A 27,254-nucleotide genomic window follows, 5' to 3' on the forward strand; every position below is an offset into this window, starting at 1 on the left:
TCTTCCCAAAGAATCGTTTTGGTCCTTACCGCGAAGCTCTATCTCCAACAGGAACGAAATGGCGCGGGGGTGGCAACCACCCCCCATGTTCGTTCTAGGATGGGAAAAAGGCATGTGCGGGCGAGGGTTAACCAGACAGCGTTCGTGGACACCCTTAGAAACTGACTTAGGGACCGCCTCAAATACTTGCGTCGGCCGGCCCTCATCAGCCTGGCGATCGCAGGCATCGCACAGTGGGGATTTTTCCGATCTAGCACGTCTTTATTCGCAGAGGGCAAACCATAGGTAGTATTGTAGCCAGATTGTGCACAGATGTTGGTTGGTGTGTTCTGGTGAGAATGTTACCTGTAAATGTGCATAATTAACATAGTATAGGGGGTTCAATTGGACCCCCGGCTCAGCCGTTTGGCCCCCTGATCAAGCTAGAGCTTCGCGGAAAAATCAAGCGTGCTGCCTATGACGAGATGAGGCCGAATGTATCCAATTTCAAAGTCCAAGGTCATTAGTTGACTTTCCAAGTCAGTTTAACCCTATTAGTGGCAGGCTCCTGCTACCCCTATTAGTGGCAGGGGGGGCTGTTTACGACCCCCCCTTGATATCTCGAGATCTAACGGGCCGATTTTCAAAATTCAAACAGCATTCGATTTCGCTCAACGTGATCTACATTTCTAAAAAATAAAAATTAAAAAATGTCAATAGGGGGGTAGAGGGGGGTAAAAACCGGCAAATTGCAGATACATTTTAGACTGTTTATCACGGCCAGGTTTCTGAACCAATCTTAACGCAACTCTTGCCGATCGATAGAGAATGAACCAGGAATTCACATGGATCCTAAAAATATGCATTTTCAAAAATCATAGGCGGATACAGATCATTGGGATTGGGTGTAAACAAAAAGTATAGTAAATAAGGTTTTTGCTGGTAGGCTGTTTCTAAAAAGGGTGGTAATGGTCTTGTTATGTTACAGTTTTCTTATAATAACGACTACAATTGTATTGGTCATGCATAGGCGGTATCAGGGCACCTATGTTGAGAGGTAAAACATAACCCCCCTTTTTGGATGCCTGGATCCGCCTATTATAGCAAAAACGTGTCAAAGGAGGATGCAAAATAACTTTGTATATGTTATCACATGATACCTTTCATTCACTGTTCGTAAAACTGGTGCAGCATCGTGATCTTCGCCCGAAGACTCGCTTCACGAATAGGACCCCCAATTCCCATTGCTCTGGAGCCACCCCTGGTAAAGTTATGAACTTGAAATTTTCAGGGAATGTGCCCAATTTATTTTTAGAAACAGTCAAAAAATTTCAGCATCGTAGCTTCAGCGGTTTCGGAGATATTCCCGAAAAACCTGAGGGGCGGATGAAAACAACCCCCCCCCCTGCCACTAATAGGGTTAATGACCCAACTAAAGTTGGTTCAAGACCTCTTCAAACTTCGTAAAGTTAGGGTGTTACGGAGTATTTTGGGGTGCTAATCACGAATTTCATGTTAGTTTTGATCACAGACGATGTCTTAATGTATTTAGGCCAGGTCGGGTCAGGTCAGGTCAGATCCACCAGTAGGCGTCCTGCCGGCCATCCATAGGTAGGCCATCCATGTCACCTACAACTGACAGCTTCGTAACATGGTACGAAGGCACCACAACTACTTCGTAAATATTCAAATGGTTGCTAAATTCGAAATCAGCACCAAAAACTACCCAAGAAACAAGTAAAACTCGAAAAAGTGAACAAAGGTCATCAAAGGTCAATGACCTTGACTTTATCTTCACGTGACCTTGATACCCACCATAATACATGGCATCAACATCATTTCACATATTTGAACGTTTAAAACCACAAAAAGACTGGAAACCGCGGATAACGTGAGCTGGCATACGCCGAATCGCGATTCCGGCCAAACATGGTCTCGAAAAATATGCCACAGGTCAAAGGTCAGTTGGGTCAGAGTCATGAAATTTTTAGGTTAGATGTAAAATTGATGATCTCGAGGGCACCGAAAGTTTTGACGCTATCGACCGCTTTTTGCGCGAGTAATTTGCGGAAAACCATGGGGTTTTATCCGACCCCTTCCCCCTCCCCCTCCCCACAAGTGCGAGGGTGAATAAGGTTACGGTATGTATAATTTACGCTTGTCATCCTATTCCTAATTAATGTGTCTCAGAAAATATCCATCATATAAATCACGAAGCAAAATTATTCGCCTATGTCTGGAACATACCTATATCGCGCTGTTTGCCCTAGGGCTCCTAGAGTGGGGTATTAAGATACTCTAATGTGAATATTCTGTGTTCAGGCAAGTTTCGGCAGCCAAACTAGGCGTTGTCTTGTGCAGGAGAAAGTGGCGAATTCTATAGGATATGTTTCGGAGTGGAAAAGTGTGGAAAACATTGTTGATTTCCTACATTTATTTAGAATAACATTCCTTCAATATGGTGTCTGTAAGGGTTTTTATAAATGGCATTCTTGTGACATTTGGTAAAGTTGTGGCATACTTTCTGTTTGCCATTCCCTTCCTAATAAAGGTGCCTTGCAGAAGATATGCAACTTTAAGACCTCGCAAGAATAAAACCAACAGGACAGGACAATGAAACTGAGCTATACTTTCGGGCCTTCCTGAGCCCATTGAGTAATCACGCATGAGTGTGAACTTTGGGCGCATTTTTCCTAGTCTTGCTGTGAACATACAGATAAAACAATGCCATATATGAAAACTCCGACATTTCTTAGCCCCACTGACACAAAAAATAAACAAAAATCCAAGAAAGATTTTTCGAATTAAGACGCGCTAGATCGGAAAAATCCCCACTGTGCAGTGGCGTGACCTTTCCATTACAAGTCAATGGAGAAAAATGAAAATGCCTCTATATCCGTGTGTACGCATAGGAACAGTCCAAATATTTCAGAATCACAATTATTTAGACCACTCGTGATGACCAAGGTGTAATTTTTGCTGATAGCCTCTAGAAAGGTCATCCGAGGTCATTTGAGGCTACAAACAGTTTTTTTGCCAATAACTCGCGATTGGAAAAAGATAGAACGCTGGGGATGGTCTCATTGTGTTTGTCTTGTTGAGACGCAGCGACTGATATGCAGCATGACCTTTTCCGGTCAGGTCATGACCTTGACCTGAGGTCAAATTTTCAAGTTGACCTTTTAAGGTCAAATTATAGTTCATTCGACGCGTCTCGGCGAGATGAACACGATTCTGGCAATAGAAATGTGGTGGCTTTTTGGAGGTAAAAGTTATTGTCGAAAAACACTTTTCGTAAAAACAGCTATTTTTGGAGTTTTTGCCCTCTGGAGGCTAAACCGTTGACCTGAGGTCAATTTTGATAATGACTTTATCAAAAGAAGAGTTCAAACGCTATCGATTGCTTTTCAATGCATTTTTCTAGCTACCATAGTTCCTGAGATGCGGCATGTTTTCTAAAAAATATGACAATTGGCAAATTTTGACCTTTGATGACCTCTGGTGACCCCAATATTGCTCTAAGGTGAAAAATGACCGAAATACTTTCAAACGTACGCATTGAGAGCTATCGACTGCTCTTTACCGCGTCTTTCTAGCCCTCTTAGTTTTTTAGTTAGAGGTGGGTGGTAACATATGCCCCCCCCCCCCCACTAGGGCGAAGTTGGCCGAGACCGCCACTGGGGCGCGGGTTAAAGCTTATTTGGAAATATTATTCATACCTGCAGTACAATGTGCGCTAACCAGTTTTCTAGGTATTTCAGCTAGCAATTCTCTTGATTTGTTCAAAAAAAATATTTACAGTGAGGGTCGAACTTAGAAAAAACGAACTATAGTTGGAAGGTGTCATAATCGGCGAGACATCAATCGGTTGTTCCCCACTACGGGACGTGTGATGTTCTGAAAAAAAGTCATTTTCAGCCTGGATGTCGTACCGAAGGGCTCCATGAGGAGCCTGATCGAAGAGATGATTCAGATAACACCAGGTGACAGACCATCAAGCAAGTACGTGGCCAGGCATCCGACCTTCTGGGAGCCGAAGAATATGCAACTGTTTTACCAGGTTAGCTTTCATGGAGTTTTTTTTTTTTAGCAAAAGCTCCGAGGGCCGTCAGGCCCGAGGTGCTTTCGCTAAAAAAGCGAGGTGTCAGGTGAAATTTATTGAATTCCCTTCCTCAGGGCTGAAAGATGTTTTTTTTCAGGGGCTTACGGTTCTATGCTGCCACATAGAACTGCCACATCGCAAGTGCTTTGACAGGATCTGGCACGACGGCCTCTTCTTTCGGCTGTTGAGTTATTTGGGCGCAAACTGCTGGCAAACCATTGTCAATTGGTATCGCCAATTATCGGCCAGAGTAACTTTTGGTGGTAACACGTCCGCGCCGTTCAACATTTGTAGAGGCACAAGGCAAGGTGCAATTTTATCGCCGACTCTGGCCAATGTCTTCCTCTTCCCTCTAGTTGAAGCTCTTGACGATAGCGGCCGCGGGGCCTATCTGCACGGCCAGCATGTGCCTGCCGTCTGCTACGCTGACGACCTCCTGCTACTGTCAACCAACGCGCGTGACCTGGATATTAGTGGGAGAATTTGCCGCCAGTTGGCGTCTCGACTTTACACATCACGACCCAGACAGAACCAAAAGCCACTGCATCATATTCGGACGTCATCTCCTCGCAAGTACATACACCATCGTGGACTCCAGCTGCCGGACATTGGTCACGTGACCACATTTTCCGTTTGACCTTGAGTTGGCACCAGATTTTGTCGACAGATGTGGCGCAGCTTATTTTACTGCATTATTTTAGATACTCAATATTTAGACGTGTGGTAATAAATGATACCGTGCAAATAATATTGAATTATCGGTGACATAGTTACCATTGAAACTCGAATAGCATCAATAAAATACAATTTAACTATTATTACTCTTCCATTGAGTTTATTGTGTTTGCAGGCATAGGTAGAAACTGAAGAGCTGAGCCTGCAGCTTACAGTTGTTCTAACTTCTATAGCTCTTAATGCATAAATCAAGGGTACTGAGGGCTGCAAATTTGTTTCACTGATCTTTAATTACTTGAACCCTACCTTTATCAACCATTAACTGTAAGAATCTTGCATCAATCATCACCAGACTTATTAGTTTTTTTACATACCTACGCCCCGGCCGCGAGAGTGGACGGGTACGACTCCCTCGCCCTAATTGAGCTAGCCTCGCGGGAAAAACAAGCATGTGTGCCGTTACGGGACCGGGGACGCAGCGATTGGTGCACGGTTTAAAAGTCTCAGGTCAACTGGTGGCCTCTGAGGGTCAGGTCAAGTGCCCCGAGGGACAAAATACGATTTCGGGTTTTGAGAAATAACTTTGCCAAAAAACGGCCCAGAGTTGCGATTCTAGTACCATCATGTTTGTCATGCTTTGGTGCGTCAAATGGTACACTTTTATTTAGGTGGGGTCAACATAAGGTGTTCACATCGGGTCAAAGTCAGGTCAGAGGCACTCAGGTCACGAAGTTGGTCGGAGGAGGTTATTACGAGCGAGCGAGCGCAGCGAGCGAAGTGAGTCTTTTCAATATAACGGAAAAATCTCAGTATGAGCGGCCCGGCCCGGCCCGGCCCGGCCTGTAACGCTTTTGAGAGGCTTATATCTCAGCAACCGCTGGACCGATTGGCCTGCGGTCTTTTTTGTTGGGTAGCCCCATCCCTTCTACCTCGTAATTGACTACTTTTGATACATCTCAGTGACCGTCGCGGCACGTGCCACGTGAAAAGTCAAGGGTGTTCAAGCTGTTTTGCAAAAGTAGTGATTTTGAGAGGCTCATATCTCAGCAGCCGCTTGGGCGATTGACTTGCGGTAATTTTTGTAGGGTAGCAGCATCCCTTCTACCCAAAATAGGATGCTCTCGATGCATGTGGGTTACCCCCAGTGCACGTGCAAAATACAACAATAAGAGGTGCCAAATTTGTTCCCATTTCAGTAACTCGGTAATTACTGGGGCGATTTCGCTGAAACTTGGCATACAGGTAGGCACCAACCAGGCAATGCATTCCCATGTGTTGCGGTTAGGGTGCTACTGCACGTGCGCACGTGCAGAGGGCGTTTCCAGATCTCGAAAACGGCTGGGCCGATTGCGCTCAAATTTGGTACCCGGTTGGGGACCAGTTAGTAGGGTGCCGTGCAAAAGTCATTTTGGACCCCGTTTGCACGTGCGCACGTGCAGAATGCCGCTTCCAGATCTCAGGAACGGCTGGGCCGATTGCGTTCAAATTTGGCACACCGCTAGCGACCGGTTAGAAGGGTGCTTTGCGCAGGCCCGTTGGAAGCACCCTCTCGCCCTTCCGCACGTGCAGGGCTCACTATCTCGCTCGCTCGTTCTTCGCCCAAAAGGCGTTTTACTGGTATCGTATATCATTCGATTCGATAGGTCTTCCCGAGTCCATTGGCGACTTTTCCGACTTGCCAGTTCAATTTTATCAGGAGTTATTGACGAAAAAACTTGTGACCTATGACATCACGCTAAGTTAACCCTATTCCTGGCGGGCTCCGCCGGGACAAGAAACTGGCGGGGGGGGCCGATTCGGCCCCCCCCCTGAGATCTCGAGAACGAAGCAAGATAGCGACAAGCGGTAAACGGCATCGGATACGCACGGTCAAGATCTACAATTTTTATCAAGGTCATTTTCAGGTCAGGTCAAAGATGACGTCACAGGGGTCGAAAAAGTCAAAATGGCGGCGCTGGATATGGAGAGAGTTTTTCTCGAATAACTTTCGAATTAGTCAAGATAGGAACAAACTAAGGGCAGCATCGTGATCCTCTCGTCAATCCGCATCGAATGATATATATGTTGACCTCGAAAGGTCAAGGTCAAAGGTTGACCTCAGGTCACGTGACCTCGAGGTCATCATGTATATCATTCGATGCGTCTTGACGAGCTGAACACAATGAGACCATCTACGCGTCTGTATCTTGTTCCTGTACGGAGTTATTGGCCAAAAACCTTTGGTGACCTTTGATGACGTCACATGACCTCACAGCTGCCCAACAGCAAAACAGACCTCAAGGTAGTGAAGGTTGATCGTATATGAAGTCATGTATGTTATATGGGGCCATTCCGACCCGTTTTAGTGGTAAAAACAGGGAGTTGATTTTTCCCCCATTGACTTATAATGGGGAGGTCGCGAAAATGACCTGACCTTAGGTCACCGATATCAAAATTCCGAGATATACAAATTGCACATACTGGTACCCTAACTAAAACCTGAAGAGAAGAAATTGATCGGTCAAAAACTCTAGCTCTGGCGTGATTGCAAACTTTTCTGAGGTAGGGTCACCAAACCGCCTCTGGTGACCTGACCTGAGGTCAGATCAACTCAAAATTTTCAGACATGTTGCGTAGAAGCCTTTTAGGAAAAGTCAGAAAATTTGAGCTTCCTAGCTTAACGCGTTTGGGAGAAATAACCAAAAAACCTCAGGGGGGGGGGCTCCTGAGGCCCCCCCGCCAGGAATAGGGTTAAAGATGCAAAAGTGAAGCATTGGGCATTGCAAGATGTGCATGAAATTGCGATTCCATGTGCTTGAGCTGGGTTAAGATCATTATCGGCGTCAAAATTAGTTTCCATATTTTCCCCATTGACTTGTAATGGTGACGTCACGCGATCGGCCTGACCTCATGTGACCTCTAGGAGAAATCCGAGATATACAAGTTTTGAGACTTCTAGAGAATACTAGGTCCTGTAAGCATCATCTCGCTGTGACAGCTCCTCTGGCACCGAGGGGATTGCGAAGTTTCGGTATTTTGGGACTATTGCAGAGGTTCACGTGTGACGTCATAAGTCAGTGATCTGACCTGAGACGGAAATGCAATTGGTTTCCAAAGATGCGTATGGAAGCAAAGGTAAGGTGTGCCAAATAGCAGCCCTCTAGCTGTAAGGTGTTTTGAACTATCGCCAAAAGTCGTGAGTGGAGCGCTACTGACTCCTCCGGTCGGCCGCCGGGGGTTAGGAGGCGTGCAGGGTATCGGAAAACCACCTGGTACTTAGCGAATTTTGCCGATAAAAATGCGTTTCTTATGCCGACTTATAGCCAAAAGACGACTGAATCTCAAACCAGTCGTATCTTTGCACTAAATGGCTTGGTTTAGACACGATAGGTCTGAAAAGAAAAGGTCCCATGTATTCTCTATGGGCGCCGCGAGGCCGTTGGCACCAGAGTTTCGGGAAGTGCCCTCGCCACAACCGCACGTGCAGATTTGGTCACGTGACCAAGCGCATTTGCCACCACCAGGGGGCGTCGAAGTCTACACCTTTTTAGGCTCAAGTTCGAATAAGCCATGTTCAAATTCGAATAAGTCAACTTCATATTGGAAGATGTCAAATACAAAATCGGATACCTCAAGCTCAAATTGAGATATGCCAACATCAAATTGGAAGAAGTCAAATGCAATTTCGTTTTACTCAAGATCAAATTCGAATACACCAAATTCAAATTAGAATAAGGCAACTTCAATTTCGTCTTGTATTAGTAGTGTTTGTTTATTTGTCATCCTTTATCACTATAAATAAGTTCTTCGTCACCGAATGCATGACATTTTCAGTCACAATGCAAGTACTTTGATGATGGACGAATGCGTTTGTTTTCTTTTTACGAGCGCGTGAAAAATAAAATGTTGAGTAATATGTACGTATCATACTTATACAGTAAAATAGGTCCAGGCCCCAGGGGCGAGGGTAAATGCAAAGCATATGCAGTCTAAAATTAAAAAATAAGCTTTACAATTGGAGCAAAAGTAATTGCACGCATACATATAATGACAATTGACTCGAAGCAATGGACGGCTCGGACACCGTCACGGATGTCAGCGATCTTGAGCTGTCAGACAGTTCCGCTACACGTGAACCAGTTGGCCGCTACACGGCTCGCTCTCCCCGCCACTGCCCAGTCTGAAATCGCCGCTGGCTGACAGCTTTGTGTAAATATGAGTTCATGATGGCGGGACATTTTTGCATACTATGGGCACAAGTTTTCAAATGGCAGATTTCCGTTTCGTGTCGAGCATAGGCCGCGTCGCCCTGGCAGAGCTGCGAGCTGCGAACTGAGATGTGTAGTTAATGACGCACAGTCTTTTATCGAAACGAGACTGGGCGAGATAGGAGTCGACAGCCAAAGTCGATCGAAGGTAGATGGCGATTAGGATTAGCAAATCATAATAATAATAGCATAATATAATAATGATGATGATAATAATAATAATAATAATAATAATAATAATAATAATAATAATAATAATACCTAATTATAATAATAATGATGATGATAACGATAGCGATAATGATAATGATAATGAAAATAGCGTCATAAGAATTCTATTTATTTACGGTAGTTAGCTGCGATGAAATTGAATTTGTCTTATTCTAATTTGAATTTGACGTATTCGAATTTGATCTTGAGTAAGTCGAAATTGCGTTTGACTTCTTCCAATTTGAAGTTGGCATATCTCAATTTGAGCTTGAGGTATTCGATTATGTATTTGACATCTTCCAATATGAAGTTGACTTATTCGAATTTGAACTTGGCTTATTCGAACTTGAGCCTAAAAAGGTGTAGTTCCTACCAACCTGGCACTCCCATGCCTACGTCACCACGAGGACGCCCGAGGGCATTTACATGTTGAAGATAGGGAAAATGCCATAGTTTAGAGCCGCCTGAAGGGCAACCTTGAGATAAATGATAATGTAAATGTGTGCTAATATGATCATCAACATGCTATTCATCCAAATCCAGGGCCAATTAATCGATAACTTGTCACGTTTTCCAGTGGTGATGCGCCAACTTTCGTGGTTCTTGCAGCCAATAAGGGTGTTTCATAGTGCGATTCAGCCGCATTATCGACTTTAATGCCATAAACCGCAACGGAACATACGATTTGCAGCTCCCTGGCGTGATAGCTGCCAGTAGGGCTCCGGAGTCGGAGTCATGAAGTCGGTCGGAGTTGACAGTTCTGACCTGAGTCGTCAAGTCGGAGTCAGAGTCGATTTTAAAAGCTGGAGTCTGAGTCAGTCACCGAAATTCGATCCCCTCCGCAGACCTTTCAGGGTTTCGTAGTCGGAGTTGTAGTCGGTCGGAGTCGACAGTTCTGACCAGAGTCAGAGTCAGAGTCGATTTTGAAAGCCAGTCGGAGTCGGAGTCACCGAAAATCCATTGCCTCCGCAGACCTGCTAGGGCTGTGGAGTCGGAGTCGGTCAGAGCCGACATTTGAAATCAAAGTCAGAGTTGATTTTTGAAAGTCTGAGTCAGAGTCGGAGTCATCAAGAAACCCATCGACGGTCCGCAGTACCATGCAGTATGGGCGCTGCCGATCGATGCCCTGAATTGTCTATGAATTGAATGAATAGATGACAATTAATTAGGTAGGTACATACCTTCCATTATTCATCCCCCGCCACTTAGAGGACTTAAACTTTCAGTAGAAAAAAGACGCATTATTTGTTTGTTTATTTATTGACAAATATTTTTTTGAGCCGTTAGGGATCCAGACACAAAACACAATGATAGCACCTCGCTGGTGCAAATCATTGCTAGATAGAGGTTGAAATGTGTTGCCATTGAAGAATCTACTGATTTTCCTGGCGGCTCTCGTTTTCAAGTAACTACTGGTCTTGTAACTTGTAAGATCTCTAATCTCTTGATTGCTCACCGTCTGGCGTCTTCAAAGGTTTTTCTGAAAGCTAATCAAACTTTACCATGGCTGCTCTTGATTGCATGGCGCTTGCTGGTTCTGGGTTCTTAATTGGTGGTTCTTGCGTCTGATCCTGTGCTTCATGTTCCATCACATCACATTAAATTTCTTATGGAACAGACACTTCTACCTTTTATTTCACTATCAGTCGACTTGAATTTACCCCTGTGGCCTGCTCGCCCTTTTATTTCCACGCTAGAAACTACCAATTTTTGAAAACCTCAGATAAAAAAGCAAGAATAGCATGTCAAGTTAAATAATTGAGACTGTCCTAGAAAACCAGAAAAAAAAATAAAAAAAAGCCTGTCCAGCTCACTTCCCTTACTTCATAACAAAAACCAGGCAGCAAAACATGCGAAAGAGTCCTTAGCAACGCCCTAGCAAAGCATTTGTCTGAAGTGCGCAATATGTGTAGCATCTGGAACATTTAGTAGCTACTTGATAATTCAACTAGAGTTGGACTATATAAGCTAGGCTTTTATATAAGAAACTAGTGTTTGTTTATTGAATTTATAGCAACTGGTTGGTTAACTTCGAAATAATGATTTATTACAGAAAAAGCTTCTTTGCGACATATTTGTAAAGAAACAACGGAAATAGCTATGATTCGTGCGCTATTCTAGTATATTTTGGTAGAAAACTTCGTCCAACCTTATGTTTTAGGGCCTTGGCCGCCACTGTATTTATATGGGTTCCGGACAAAAAGTCAAATGATAAAAGGTAAAAGGATGATTAGTCAACAGACATTACGTCAAAAGCAAGAAGTCAAAAATCTTAAAAGTCAACAGGTAAAAGGTCAACAAAGAGGAAAGTCAAAAGGCAAAAAGTCAAAAAGGATAAAACGTCAAAAGATAAAAAGTGAAATTGCCAAAAAGTCAATGAACAAAAAGTCAACTAGCATAGAAGTCAAAAGACAAAAAGTCAAATGGACATAAGGTCAAAAGGCAAAAAGTAAAAACGGCAAAAAGTCAATTTGCCAAAAAGTAAAAAGGACAAAAGTCGAAAGACAAAAAGTGAACAGGACATAAAGTCAAAATCCAAAAAACCAGAAGGACAGAAAGTCAAAAGGACAAAAAGTCAAAAAACAACAAGTCAACCGGGCATGAAGTCAAAATAAAAAGTCAAAAGGTCAAAAAGTCTAAAAGACATATAATCAAAGTCCAAAAAGTCAAAAGGACAAAAAATCAAAGGGACAAAAAGTCAAAAGGACAAAAAGTGAAGAGGACAATGGTCAAAAGACGAAAAGTCAACAGGACATAGAGTCAAATTACGAAAAATTCAAAGGAAAAAAGTCAAAACCCAAAAACTCAAAAGGACAAGTCAAAGAGACAAAGTCAATGACACCTGGATCATCAGTCCTTACATACATGAGTTAACATTTACAAACAGCTGTACACAATTAAGCAGGATGCTGCCAGCTGCACAATATAACCTGCATCATTGGACATTGAAGCGAGACTGCCTCCATTGCGCGACTGATGGGGATTCCCATGGCCCGCAACCGCGACACAGCTGGTCACACGGGCATGCTTGGCTGAAATCTGACACACATCCGTTGACACTTACATAGGTACGTGCTAGGTGGGAACTCGCTCGCATCGTAAGGTTGTCATGAGACAGCGTTACATGATCCTTCGAGACAACTGGCTGTCCCAGGCGCAGTTTACTGGAATTATTTCAACAAACATAGTAACCCGGAATGTTACCTATCGATACGAAAGGTTCGCTTGTAAAAATTTCTTATATTGTGTAGGGAGACGTTTCTCATCAATTGATTCCGTCACGGATTCTACATATAAGCGATTTCACACTTTTATTATAGTTCAAGCGTATTGTATGGTACAGTTGGTAGTGGCACCATAGTAAAGCGCGTCGTTTCTTTTAGATAGGTGGAAATTGGAACGAGAGGCAATTGTGTGATTGTCGGATTGTCCTGCCTTGAAAGGAACGCTCATATCAGCATCAACAGACAACAACCTGTTAACCCTCGCCCGCACATGGGGGGGGGGGTGGTTGCCACCCCCCCCCCCAGGTAGTCTTTCTGCTCTGCACTCAACATTTTTAGAGCTAGAAGGCTGATTGTTCGTAAAGCAGCTCTTCTATCCTTTCTTGATGTCCACTGAAAATTTCAAGCTTCTGTTGTTTTTGGTTTCGGAGATATGACCTTGTTTTTCAGGTCATGTCATGACCCAAATGGCCAATTCTCAACATCTTTCGTAGGCTATGGGCCTTGTGAGCTTTTGACACCTTGATTTCGGCCTTTTTTGCCAGTCTTACCTCCCACCTATCATGGAACATGTTGTTCGACGATGTACAGATGTCAAGGTCAAGGTCAAGGTCAACCGAGGTCATCTAAGATGATTGCGTTTTAGGCAAGAGGAATTTACTTTTTGTGAAGTTTTTTGACTGGATTTTTTGTAAAAGCTTCTCAGATCATGATTTCATGTAATATGGACACATAAACAATTGGTGCACACATCAGTATACACACAGACACACACAGACATACAAACACATATAATTGACCTTGACCTAACTTGACCTGAAATGACCTCAGCAGCAAAAACCTGGTCGGGTAGTGTGACAAAGAGGTTCTAGCTGGCTTGGCACCAGAAAACGGCATCGTCATCGGTATATGATAAGCAGCGCACTTGATATCCAATGGTGACCCAAAACAGCAACATTTTTTAGTCTGACCTGACCTGGAAGGTCAATGACTGACCTGAGAAGGTAAAACTGGGTATCATTGGATTCGTCTCTTCCCAAAGAATCTTTTTGGTCTTTACCGCTAAGCTCTATCTCTAACAGGAACGAAATGGCGCGGGGGGTGGCAACCCCCCCCCCCCATGTGCGTTCTAGGATGGGAAAATGGCATGTGCGGGCGAGGGTTAATATTCACGAACTGCATACAATTAAGGTGAGCAATTTTCATCGAAATGTATAGGTCAATTAAGTTTTCGAGATGCGATTGCTAAAAACACATTCTTTTAGGACCTCGGAGCTGTGACGTCCAAAGAGAGGTGACAAGTAGGCATTGTGGCCACCAGTTACTGTCCCTCTCCTTCATCTTCGCCTCCGCCCTACGTCTCCTTATCGGAACTGCCCCCCCCCCCCGCCACCAGCAGGCACAGTACGCCAACTTTATATAGATAAGTTCACATTCCCAATATACTTTTTAAAGCAAAGTAAAAATAAGTAGGAGCGTTCTTATCGGTAGTGTCGGGGCACGCACGGGGACGCGCCGAGACGCGCTATGCGGTGCAGTCGGCGCCCAGCGGGCGGCGGCCGGGGATCAGGTGGCCCGGCGCGGGTCAGTCGCCGACCGGAGCTGAGACGCGGGCTGCGGCGTACTTGTACCGACTTAGTTAACGACTGCTGTTAAAGACTACTTTTTGCTGTTACTACAATTTGCGCATCAACTTTTCGCGCACCTATTAACTATTTGCTTGTTGACTTTTTGTGTGTTGACTTTTAGCGTGTTGACTTTTAAACATGTTGACTTTTAGCGTGTTGACTTTTAGCATGTTGACCTTTCGCGTGTTGACTTTTAGCGTGTTGACTTTTAGCGTGTTGACTTTTAGCATGTTGACCTTTCGCGTGTTGACTTTTAGCGTGTTGACTTTTAGGAGTGTTGACTTTTAGCGTCTTGACTTTTTGCGTGTTGACTTTATGCGTGTTGACTTTTAGCGTGTTGACTTTTAGCGCGTTGACTTTTTGACATGTCGGCTTTTTGTCTCTTTGACATTATGTCTTTTGACTTCTTGCGTGTTGACTTTTAGCTTGTTGACTTCTGGCGTGTTGACTTTTTGGCAGGTTGACTTTTTGTTCTTTTGACATTTTGTCCTTTGACTTCTTGCGATGTTGACTTTCTGTCTGTTGACTTAATGTCCTTTGACTTTTTATCCGTTTACTTTTAACGTTTTGACTTTTCATCCGGGAATCATTTATATACACTGTGGTGGACTCTATCAGGACAGGTACTGCAAGTCCGGCAGACGTCCGAGCACCTTGGTGTAGTGCTTGACGAGAAGTTCCGCGCGGAGCACCACGTAGCTCAACGGGTCAGGCGCGCTGGCGCTGCTTTTTATGGCCTCACTCCATTAGGGCTACTGACCAACCGTCTGTCTGCCGCCGACAAGGTCTTCCTCTGGAAGTCGGTCGTGCTTCCAGCACTGGTGTTCGGATGTGAGACCGCCCCTCTCAGCCCCTCGGACATTGACCGTCTAGATGCACGACAGGCAACGTGGATCAAAGCAGCGCTTGGTCTGCCCCGTTCCTCGCACCACACTGCTCTTCTACGTGCCACTGGTACTCCTCGGATCGCGGAAGTGCTCCGCCGCAAGGCGTTCCATGCATTTTCAAGCATTTTCCGCTCGGATCACCGTCTCCATCTTGCCTATATCTCAGGCCTGGCGAAGTTGGCTGTGTTCCCAAACGAACTGGATGGCTCATTCCTGGCCCAGCTGTTCGCTATGTGCGGGGGCGACTTTGGGGCTCTTATGAGGATTGCTGCAGGAGAGCTGAATGAGGACATGGTGACGGCACCGCTCGTGGATGATGGCCTTGTTGACAGCATACGGCTAGTGTTAGCTGGAAACTGCCAAGCCTCAAGGCATCTGTTGAGACTACTTGTTTGTTGATTGTGGGTATTGTGGGATGTTCTCTGCATGCATTGTCGCTTGTCGATGCTTAATACATTGAATTGAATTGAATTGAATAGGGAGGACTCAGGAGACAAATGACGTCATGGGGTGTCAAGGTTTTGTCGATTTTAATCTGCGCCAACTTGAACCGACGGGGGGGGGGCGGATGACCGCCCCCCTGAGATCTTGAGAACGAAGCAAGATAGCGACAAGCGGTAAGCGGCATGGGATACGCATGGACAAGATCTACAATTTTTACAAGTTCATTTTCAGGTCAGGTCAAAGATGACGTCACAGGGATTAAACAAATCCAAATGGCGGCGCTAGATATAGAGTTTTTCTCGAATAACTTTCGAACTAGTCAAGATAGGGACAAACTAAGGGCATCATCATGATCAGTGGCGTAGCCAGAAATCAGAGAAAGGGGGGCCATGGTGCTCGAGGGGGCGACTTTTCCCTTGAGAGGGGTGCCGTTGTGAGCTAGTGACAGGGGGTCAGTCTAAAATGTAACGTCATATATTCATGCATGATTTACTAGGTGTTGCAAAATACGAGTATAAGAACCAGGTTTCGCTGATTTTTCATAAAATCCAATTATTGCAATTTGCAGCCCGGTGTTTTTTTATCAAAAGCCTTGATCTTTATGCATATTTAGCACGATATACGAAACGAGCTCAGGCTACGGACATGCTATCTCAAAACACACACCCATGCAAATTCGAAACGGTAAAATATACGTTGATCGATAGGCACAATCTTTATTCTTTGCAAAAAAAAACATGCAAGTTCACTCACTGATCCAAAGTGACCTGTGGACTGCAGCCTCTGGTCGACCGGGGTGGCCGTGCTTAGAATCTCAGACACTCATGACTTCATGAGTGCCAGATGGGTGAGGCGTGAGACTGTCCCATATAGTGGCACGAAGGTTAAGAATGTCTTCGGCCGGCGAGGTATAGAAGACGACTTTTGATGATGTGAGTGTGCATGGTCGACTTTAATAAGCGCCATAGAAACCTGCTGATCTCACCGAACATTCGCCTTGCGTACTCCTCAGACCAAATATCTACATTGAGATGGCCAGGTCAATTTTGCGACCTCTCTATTATCTATTAGTTAACCCGCGCCGTGCTGGTGGCCTGTGCTTTCCGTGTCGTGCTGGGGGGAGGGGGGCGTTTTCAAGTCCCCCCTCTAACTCGGCTCCTGGGCTACGTAGCGACACGCAGTAAGGGGAAATCGAAAGAGCGTCAAAAATAATGACGGAAAGACTTCGTTTCAATTTTTAGGTCAGGTCAAAGGTCAGGTCACCAGAGGTCATCAAAGGTAAAATTTAGTCCATTTCAACAATTTTGGAAACTGCCAACGGCTAACTCGGGAACCAATAGAGCTACAGCGCCGCGGAACGTGTTCCTCTCGTCGAGACGCGTCGAATGAACTACCTATACGTTGACCTTAAAAGGTCATTTTGAAAATTTGACCGCACGTCAAGGTCATGACCTGACCGGAATGGGCCATGCTGCATATCAGTCGATCCGTATCGTCGATCTGACCACATCTGACGTGTTTTCACCGCTCAAGCACGTCTCTATCATAGTGTTAGGGATATATGTTAAAGGCGCCAGCGCCGAAGGCGCACGTGTTATTCACAATGTGTTGTCGATTATTGTCATTGAGTCGACGAGTTAAGTGATTTATCATTGTGAGTCAGTCAGGCGGTGCGCTTGACCACGAATGGTAAGCTGGGGTATGTTGGCATGCACAATACAAGAACAAGGACGTGCACGATTTCTAACACTGGCGCGGTCGCATGTTCACTTTCCTACGTGCCGCTAAATCATTTTCATTGTTAAGTCATGTCCTTGCTGAAGTTGTAGCGGTTTTATTAATTTCACTCGGATAACGTAAGCATATTTTGTCGTTTTTCACGTGACTTTTTTGGCGGTCATTTAACTGTTATATCGAAATGGATCACCACATACTGCTCATGTCCCACTTTGAGCATTTTTCTGGAACCGGCTCTCAAAATTGGCAGCAATGGGTGCGTCGTTTCGAAGCCAAGACCTCGGCGCTACCGGCTGCCGACCGACTTCCGTGCCTGATCAGCGTGCTGCAGGGTGGTGCGCTGGATTTTCTTGCATCCCTGCCGGAGCAAATTCGCGGGGACTATCAAACCACCAAGAACGCCCTGGCAGAGCGCTATAGCCAACTACAGAATCCGCTGCAGGCACAAGTGGAGCTGGCTCGCGCCTGTCAACAGCCGGGTGAGACGGCGTCGGACTTTGCCGACAGACTGCGGCAGCTGGGCCGCCTGGCCCATCCGCGAGTCGCTCCAGATGACCCGACCCTCGACGCCAGTCTGAGAGGCCTCTTCATATGTGGGCTGAGAGACGCCGGACTCAAGAGCGTGCTCTGCAACAAGAGCCCAGACTCTATGGACGCGGCGGTGAGGATCGCTCGCGAATTCAAGAGCCAGCAGACTGCGCTCGTGGCCATGCAGCAGTTTGGAACGGCAGCGGGAGCACACGAGGCAATGACACCGCAAGTCATGGTGGCTTCAAGCGGCGGTTCCGGCGTTAACCAGGCCGTGGCCCTCCAGTCTCTAGAACGCCGCATGGACGACATCCAGCAGGCTCTGCAACAGCTGTGCACCGACGGCCCGAGGAGGCAGAACACCGGCGGCCTCGCTGAAGATGGCGACGGCGGCGCCCGGAGAGGCACCGCATTCGTATCAGGAAACCGCCGTCCACCCCCTCGGTGTTTCGACTGTGGTGATTCGGGACACACCCGACGATTCTGTCCCAAACGGCGCGGCCATACTGAGAGCCGACAGTGTTATGCGTGTGGGGAAATAGGGCATCTATTCCGTGATTGTCCCAAAACTTGTACCGCGGGGGGAGGGCCTTTCTGTCTGCGCTGTAGACGCGATGGCCATTGGATGTCCGACTGCAGTCTGCACGGCCCGGCCACGATGGGCGGTGCGCCCGCGTGCCCCGGTGCCGGACAGATCCCGAACCAGGGAAACTAAGGGCAGCTGGCGTTGAGGGACAAATGCCAGCCGGGATTGTACCAGGGTCCCACATCGTAGCGTCTGTTGTTGAAATAGAACTTGGAGGTAGGCGGGTGTGGGCCCTGGTGGACACCGGGACTGAGTTATCGATGAGAGGTGGCAACGGAGGCCTGCGGTCGACAGGGGACGAGGCCTGTCACGATGAGCCGGCCGTTTTGGCCCCTGCTCTCGGCCATTGGTTCGGATCCGTCGCGGCGAGACGGGTGGGGGGCGAGAGTTCTCAGGGTTGTTGTCTTCCCTCGGTGGTTTTGGCGTTCGTGGTGCATCTGCTGGCTTCCGTGCTGTCCTTGTTCTCGTGGGTGTTCAAGGGACGGAAGTCAGCGCCCACCCTGGTTGGGTCAGCTTCCGGCTCGTACGTGGGTAAGGTTACATGCCAGGGGTCTGACCCGGTGCAGGGCGGTGCGCCTACACCGGAGAGCACTGATAGGGTCGCTTCTTTTCGAGCTGGGAGTGGGGAGTCTGCCAACAGGGGAGGGACGGCTCTGATCGTGAAGAGTGGCAGCGTGGGCGCGGAGAGCCGCGGCCGGCTCAGTGTGGTGGAGCCTGACCCGGTGAAGGACGGGTCGCCCCCGATCAGACGTTTGGACAGCGATGCTCACCTTAGGGTTGGAGAACCCGTCACCAGTTCCCGAGCGGAGCCAAATCAGCTGCCTCCTGTGCTTCGGGCACGAGGGGGACGACGACGGCGTCGGCGGCGCTGTCGTCTCCGTCGTGCCCGAAGCACAGGAGGCAGCTGATTTGGCTCCGCTCGGGAACTGGTGACGGGTTCTCCAACCCTAAGGTGAGCATCGCTGTCCAAACGTCTGATCGGGGGCGACCCGTCCTTCACCGGGTCAGGCTCCACCACACTGAGCCGGCCGCGGCTCTCCGCGCCCACGCTGCCACTCTTCACGATCAGAGCCGTCCCTCCCCTGTTGGCAGACTCCCCACTCCCAGCTCGAAAAGAAGCGACCCTATCAGTGCTCTCCGGTGTAGGCGCACCGCCCTGCACCGGGTCAGACCCCTGGCATGTAACCTTACCCACGTACGAGCCGGAAGCTGACCCAACCAGGGTGGGCGCTGACTTCCGTCCCTTGAACACCCACGAGAACAAGGACAGCACGGAAGCCAGCAGATGCACCACGAACGCCAAAACCACCGAGGGAAGACAACAACCCTGAGAACTCTCGCCCCCCACCCGTCTCGCCGCGACGGATCCGAACCAATGGCCGAGAGCAGGGGCCAAAACGGCCGGCTCATCGTGACAGGCCTCGTCCCCTGTCGACCGCAGGCCTCCGTTGCCACCTCTCATCGATAACTCAGTCCCGGTGTCCACCAGGGCCCACACCCGCCTACCTCCAAGTTCTATTTCAACAACAGACGCTACGATGTGGGACCCTGGTACAATCCCGGCTGGCATTTGTCCCTCAACGCCAGCTGCCCTTAGTTTCCCTGGTTCGGGATCTATCCGGCACCGGGGCACGCGGGCGCACCGCCCATCGTGGCCGGGCCGTGCAGACTGCAGTCGGACATCCAATGGCCATCGCGTCTACAGCGCAGACAGAGACGGCTCTGATCGTGAAGAGTGGCAGCGTGGGCGCGGAGAGCCGCGGCCGGCTCAGTGTGGTGGAGCCTGACCCGGTGAAGGACGGGTCGCCCCCGATCAGACGTTTGGACAGCGATGCTCACCTTAGGGTTGGAGAACCCGTCACCAGTTCCCGAGCGGAGCCAAATCAGCTGCCTCCTGTGCTTCGGGCACGACGGAGACGACAGCGCCGCCGACGCCGTCGTCGTCCCCCTCGTGGTCTGAATGATAACAGCGCTGAGAAAGTGTTAAACCACAACAATCTAAGGCCTTGCCAGGCACTGAACGCGGTAGGGAACCAATGTAGCCCGGGCCCCGCAGTGGGACGGACCCTGAACTCCGAGCCCGGCCAGGTGCAAGGCGGAGCGCCTACACCAGAGGGCAGTGACGGGCTGCCCGACCCATTGGTGGATGCCTGGCTGTGCAGCGCCCCCGGTCCAGCCCCACTAGGCGCGGTGGGGCGTCCCGGCGCTACTGAGGAGGGTCCGGAAGTGGCTTATGGCCCACCCACCCCGGTGTTCACACGATACGGGCGCCTGTCGCGCCCAGTGGCGCCTTTCAGCAATGGATGAGCCGGAAGAAGACAATGAGGCGCACTGCAGTGATGACATGTGTACATAGCCGTATGATGTGAGCGTGTGTTTCGGAGAGGGGAGGGGTGTTAGGGATATATGTTAAAGGCGCCAGCGCCGAAGGCGCACGTGTTATTCACAATGTGTTGTCGATTATTGTCATTGAGTCGACGAGTTAAGTGATTTATCATTGTGAGTCAGTCAGGCGGTGCGCTTGACCACGAATGGTAAGCTGGGGTATGTTGGCATGCACAATACAAGAACAAGGACGTGCACGATTTCTAACAATAGCCAAAAAACTGCTGGTTACCGTTTATGACCTAAAATGACCTCAAGGGCACACAAAAGGTAAACGGGTGCATTTTTTACGATTCAGTGTGTTATGTTTACCTATGAACCGATGTTTGGAGGGTTTTAAACGACATTCGTCCAAAAGAGGCGCATTTCACTTTTCTCCCACTGACTTGAGGTCCCAAAATTGACCTGACCTTAGGTCACAGAAATAAAAAGTCCGAGATGAGCATTTTATACCTACATATTGTTAGTCTTATCAATCTCTGAAAGTTTCAAAAGTGATCGTTCAGTCGTTGTAGCTATAGCGGGCCTTTAAACTTTTTTGAGGTAAGGCCACTTGACGTGCCCTGGTGACCTGACCTTGAACGACCCTGATCTGAAATTTTCACAAGCTGTGTAGAAAAGATGTATGAACAGGTGTACCAAAAACAGCGGCGCTGCGCGACGCCGTTTTTGAGATATTCGCGAAAAAAAAAAACCTAAGGGGGCGGAACCCCCTTCCAGCACGGCGCAGATTAATGGGAGACAATTGAAATGCTCTTCTTCTGAACGAAAACAACCTCAAACATCGGGATTCAGGTAAATATGACACATTTAATCGGTAAATGTCACTCGTGATGTGACCACTTTTATGTTACTGAGGTCATCTCAGGTCATGAAAGGTCTCCAGTAGATTTTGGACAATAACTTTTGATAGAGGTATGATAGACCAATGAAACACCCTTTACATATAATTATTTTCCTTCTCGAAAATATGGATCGACTAATATGCAGTATGACCTTTCCCGGTTAGGTGATGACCTTTACCTTAGGTTAAATTCTCAAATGCCCTTTTAATGTCAAATTCTAGTTCATTTGACTCGTCTGTCTCGAAAAATGGAACACGATGCTGGATAAACTAATCTCGTGCAGGTCTGAGCCAAGAAGTATTACAGATAAACGTCCTCCGCGAAAAGTATATTTTGAGGCTAAAACGCATAGGTGTAGGAACAGGGGGGGACGGGGGGACCGGTGGCCCCCCACTTTTCATAGTGGGGGACCAGTAATGTTAACTGGCCCCCCACTTTTTGCCGAACTTTTTAATGTATTTGTAGGTATCACCCCAAAGAACAAACTTGACGGTTCTCCGGCCTGCCCTTCCATGAAGATTTCCATTTGTGCTTCATCGTTATTGAGTGCAATTTTCCTCCACCGGGCAATGAAAGGTAACTTTGTCAGAAGCAATAAGTGGCAGCTTAGGGGCAGCGCGCGCTGCAAAGAGAGACAATAGTTACTGGCGCAGCAGAATGCGTAAACGGCGTAAACTAACAATTTATGTTAGGCGGCCTTGCATTAGTTGATCGGTTACTGGCATAGGCGTAGGAACAGGGGGGCAGGGGGCAATGGTCCCCCACTTTCGAATGGGGGCCAGCAATGTTAACTGCCTCCCCCCCCCCACACACACGTACCTTTTGCTGACTTTTCACTTCTCACGTTTCACGCTCGCTCGTAATAAAAAATGTTTTTGGATGCTTCTGGAATTCGCATGGGTGCCAACCAGTGGCGGATCCAAGGTGGGGTCACATGGGTCATGCCCCTTGGGGCCCGGGGGCACCACAGGCCTACCAGGGGCACCACCGACCTATCAGGGGCACCACAGACCTGACAGGGGCACCACCGGCCTGTCAGGAGCACCATCGGCCTAGCAAAAGCACCACTGGTCTGCCAGGGGCACCACAGACCTGTCAGGGACACCACAGGTCTTCCAGGGGCACCACCGGCCTCGCAGGGGCACCTTGGGCCTGTCAAGGGCACCACGGACCTGTCAGGGGCACCTCAGGCTTGTCAGGGCCCAGGGGCACCACAGTCCTTTCAGGAGCACCACAGGCCTGTCAGGGGCACCAGAAGCCTAGCAGGGGCACCACAGGTCTGCCAGGGGCACCACAGACCTGCCAGGGGCACCCACTGGCCTCGCAGGGGCACCTTGGGACTGTCAGGGGCATCACGTGCCTGTCGGGGACACTTCAGGCTTGTCAGGAGCACCACAGTCCTGTCAGGGCCCAGGGGCACCAGCGGCCTAGCAGGGGCACCACGGCCTCGCAGGGGCACCACCGGCCTCGCAGAGGCACCATGGGCCTGTCGCTGGCACTTCAGGCTCGTAATTAGCACCACAGTCCTTCCAGGGGCACCACAAACCTGCCAGGGGCACCTGCGGCCTAGCAGGGGCACCACAGGCCCGCCAGGGGCACCACAGGCCTGCCAGGGCAAAAACAAATAAATAAAAAATGAAAATAGGGCACCACCAAAATAAAGTGGCCGAAATCAGTTGAGGTTTTAATTTTGGGTATAGGTAGGGGCACTACTTCGATTCATGACCCTCCCCTTGGAGTTTTCCTGGATCCGCTCCTGGTGCCAACGCGGCTGCGGAGGCCAGGGGGACGCGTCCATGAGATTTAATTTCTGGACGGGAGTCTCCCCGAGATTTTGGTCGATTTTTTTTTCTTGTCACGTTTTTTTTTTACCAATTTGAGCATGCTTGCGAAAATAAAGTGGCCGAAATCCGAGGAGGAAAATGGATTTTGGGGGTAGCTGAGGTTTTGTGCCTCTGGGAGCCTGCCCCCCCCCCCCACTTTCGAAAACGTTCCTACACATATGCTAAAACGTTTACCTTAGGTCAAATCTGAGATAATCAATAAGAGAGAGCATACAAAGAGCTATCGAATATGCGCTTTGCTGCGGCGCTGTAGCTCAATCTCTTTCTGAATCCTGACATGCGCCGCTTTGTCGAAAAATGTCAACATCGGCGAAATTTGATTTTCGGTTGTCGCTGGTGACCTGACCTTCGACCAGTTCGACCTATCCTTAAAAATGATCTAATTAGGGCCGCCTGGCTGCTGCATCTTGAAAAGGGCCCTTGGTGTCGATGAGAAAGCCACATTGTCCAATAATTGCCTAGCGTCAGTGGTTTCGGGGGGGGGGGGGGCTATCAATCTTGAATGGGGCGGGGCGACCGAAGTCTCCATTCAGTTTCGCGTCAGTGACTACTGGCGGGCGTCAACGACCTCGGATAGGGCGAATGTGATCTTCAGAATGGCACCGGGTGCTCTAGAGGGGTGCAATGCTTGGATGGGGTCACTACTGCCTTCAGTAGGGCGTCGGACGCTCTGGAGGGGCGCCATTGATCTCGGATGGTCCGACTGGGATTTTCAGAGGAGCATCAGTGGTTTCAGAGGGGCGCCATTGATCAAGGATGGGCCGACTGAAGTCCCAGTTCAGGTAGGCGCCAGTGGCTCTTGAGGGGCGCCAGCTACCTCGGATTGATAGGGCGACTGTGATCTTTAGAACGGCGTTGAGGAGCGCCATTGGGCATGGATGGGGCCACTGTTGCCTTCAGCAGGGCGCTGGAGGGAGGCCCTGGAGGGGCTTGAGCTTGGGTGGGCCGACTGTAGTCTCCAGGGGCGTTGTCTCGGATGGGGCGAATGTGATTTTCAGAGGGGTGCCGGGTAGTCTAGAAGGGCGCCATTGGTTTCAGAGGGTTGCCATCGATCTTAAGATGGGGCAGCTGTAATCTTCGTTTAGATGGGCGCGATCTTCAGAAGCGCGCCGGACGCTCTGGAGGGGCGTCATTGGGCTTGAATGGGGCGACTTAACCCGCGCGGGGCTGGGGTCTCCAGCCGAACGCGCGGGGCTGGGGGGGGGGGTAAATTTTACCCCCCCCCCTGTTATCTCCCGAACTAATGGTCCGATTTGGAAAATTCAAACGCCAGTCGAAAGATCTCATCACGAGCAACTATAAACATGTACTTAATTTTAAGTTTGAGGTCAAGGTCAAGGTCAGGTCAAGGGTACAAATTGCAAGTTCCTACATAATCGGCCTTGCACCGTAGTTGCCGAAGAATGGAGTCATGGACTGGGACTGATCGCCCAAAACGTGTTCTTAGGCTACCAAGACAATATTCGTTGCATACAATATCATTCAGAGGTCAAGGCCAAGGTCAGGTCAGGTCAGGCCAGGTCACCAAAAACAAAATATAGAAAAGGGCATGTGCGACACATGTTTTATGGGTCATTTTACTCATAGAATTCAATAAGCACACTCAATAAGTGATATGGGACCACCTCTGGATGAATTTCAGGTCGAGGTCAGGTCAAGGTCAGGTCAAGTGAGGTCAAATTTTGAAGTTGGTTGTTAAGGCCTAAAAAGGTGTCTATCTGATGCAGTTTTTCACGGCGAATCGAATGGTGCTATTTTTGTTTCCGTACGAGGTCTAGAACTTCCAAAAAAGTTATTTAAAAAAAATGTGTGTCGGGACGTCATAAAATTTTGAATAACTCCCACATTTTTGAACCGATTCTTCTAAAACTTGGTATGTAGGTGCACATAGACCACTTCTCTGACATGTATTCCGGTTTTTTTTTTGATACACTCAAAATTTTGGATTTTATAATTATTTTCCCAAAAAAGTCAGTTTTTTTAAAACAATTTGAGCCAAAATCCAAAATGTACAAAAAAACCGAGATAGCCATTTGATAGACAAAGTAGAATTACGTATATCCTTTTTTGTTACGTCTTGATTCCTTTAAAAATGAAGATGTTAGCGGCGTTTGAACTTTTGCCGTTTTTGAGGCGAAAATGGCGAACATGACGTCACTAAAACGTCAATTTCTCAAAAAAATTTCCGACGGATTTCGCTCAAATTTTCAGGGAACGTGTCAAATTGATGTAAGAAAAGGTACTGAAAGTTTGGCGGCGCTGCGCGCCGCTGTTTTTGAGATATTGCAAAAATTCGCGAGGGGGGTAAAATTTACCCCCCCCCAGCCCCGCGCGGGTTAAGTCTCAAGCGGGACGACTTCAGTCTCAAGGGGGTGGGGGGGGGGCGCTAGTGGCTCTTGAGGGCGCTATTGATCTCGGATAGGGCGACTGTGATCTTGAAAAGATTGCGGGTGCTTTAGAGGGACGCCAGTGGTTTCAGGGCGCGCCATCGATCTTGGATGGGTCGATTGGGGCAGCTGTGAACTTCAGAGGGGCGCCGGGTGCTCTAGAGGGGCGCCATCAAGCTTTAATGGGGCGACTGTTCCGTTCAGGTGGGTGCCAGCGGCTCTTCAGGGGCGCCATCGACCCCGGGGGCTCGGAATATTCTGGTATCCGGAGGGGCGCCCTTCAACATTTGGGGGCTCAGGTCGTATTTGGGGGTGCCCTGGAGAACATTTAGGTGTCCAGGCACCCCCAAAGAGATATTGAGTTCGATCACTGCCTGCACATCACTTTTTAATTCATGTTCTCTCTGTAAAACGGCATCAGCCTAGTCGACGCTAATTGGGGCGCCATTTGGGCGTCTGGGCGAAAAGGGGGGGCCATGGCCCCCTGTATACGCCACTGATCATGATCCTCTCGTCAATCCGCATCGAATGATATATATGTTGATCTCGAAAGGTCAAGGTCAAAAGTTGACCTCACGTCACATGACCTTGAGGTCATCATGTATATCATTCGATGCGCCTTGACGAGCTGAACACAATGAGACCATTCGCGCGGCTGTTTCCTGTTCCTGTACGGAGTTATTGGCAAAAAAACCTTTGGTGACCTTTGATGACGTCACACAGGCGCGGATCCAGGGGGCCGCTGGGGGCCGAAGCCCCTAGCCTATCAAAAAATTCCGCCGGCGGAGATTGGCTTTTTTTCGATAGGCGTTCGAGTGCATTTTACGGAAATGAACAAAGTTCATTTAACCTTCGCCCCAGTGGGGGGCATATGTTACCACCCTGCCACGTTTTTTTTTGCGTGTGAATAAAAAACCGCGGCGCGTAGCACCGCACCGCTTGGGGTAGCTTTTGGTACATCAATTTTGGACAATGTGTTAAATTTGTGACCCCAGGTCATGTCAGGTCAGGTCACCAGGTCAAGTTAACTGACCATAAAGCGGCATCTACATTGAATCTCACAGGTCACGATACGACATTGACGATAACGAAAGTTGGAAACGAAACGCAAGATTACAACAGCAAACGCTAGGTTGTTCCGTTGATTGATGCCAACGGAAAGCAATGGGAGGTTCACGCGTACGGCATTGAAGAAATTACATTCGCATTAGATAAATTCGACGTTTCTGCAGTGGCACCTTTAGGTATTCCAAAATATCCAGCCCAAAGACATTGAACGACCTCACGGCAATGTTGATATGTTAATTGGCATTGATTGCTGTGCGATCATGCCAATTGTTACTGAAACGATTGGCAATCTTCAACTATTAAAGAATCAATTTGGATATTGCATTCGCGGTTGTCTCACTGGAGAAGTGGCTTCTTCCAGACAAGTTCAGATCATCCGTGGTTCCAATATTTGCGATGTAAACAATATTTACATTGAACCATTGACCAGTTTGAAAAGAAAATTAGAAGAATATTTCACGGTTGAAAATCTTGGAAC

The 27,254-nt window shown here is 48.1% G+C and overlaps 1 protein-coding gene across 1 annotated transcript in view; it reads left to right on the plus strand.

The window, feature by feature from the left end:
* LOC122372049 (serine/threonine-protein kinase/endoribonuclease IRE1-like) overlaps positions 1-27,254 on the plus strand; it is a 125,198-nt gene that overhangs the window by 76,841 nt on the left and 21,103 nt on the right. The window contains exon 3 of the mRNA XM_043348904.1: positions 3,898-4,039. Coding sequence (XP_043204839.1) covers positions 3,898-4,039 — 142 coding nt within the window. The remainder of the gene's footprint in view (positions 1-3,897; positions 4,040-27,254) is intronic.

The sequence above is a fragment of the Amphibalanus amphitrite genome, unplaced genomic scaffold (assembly GCF_019059575.1).
Source record: "Amphibalanus amphitrite isolate SeventyFive unplaced genomic scaffold, NRLGWU_Aamphi_draft 001309F_arrow, whole genome shotgun sequence".
NCBI classification, from domain to species: domain Eukaryota; kingdom Metazoa; phylum Arthropoda; class Thecostraca; order Balanomorpha; family Balanidae; genus Amphibalanus; species Amphibalanus amphitrite.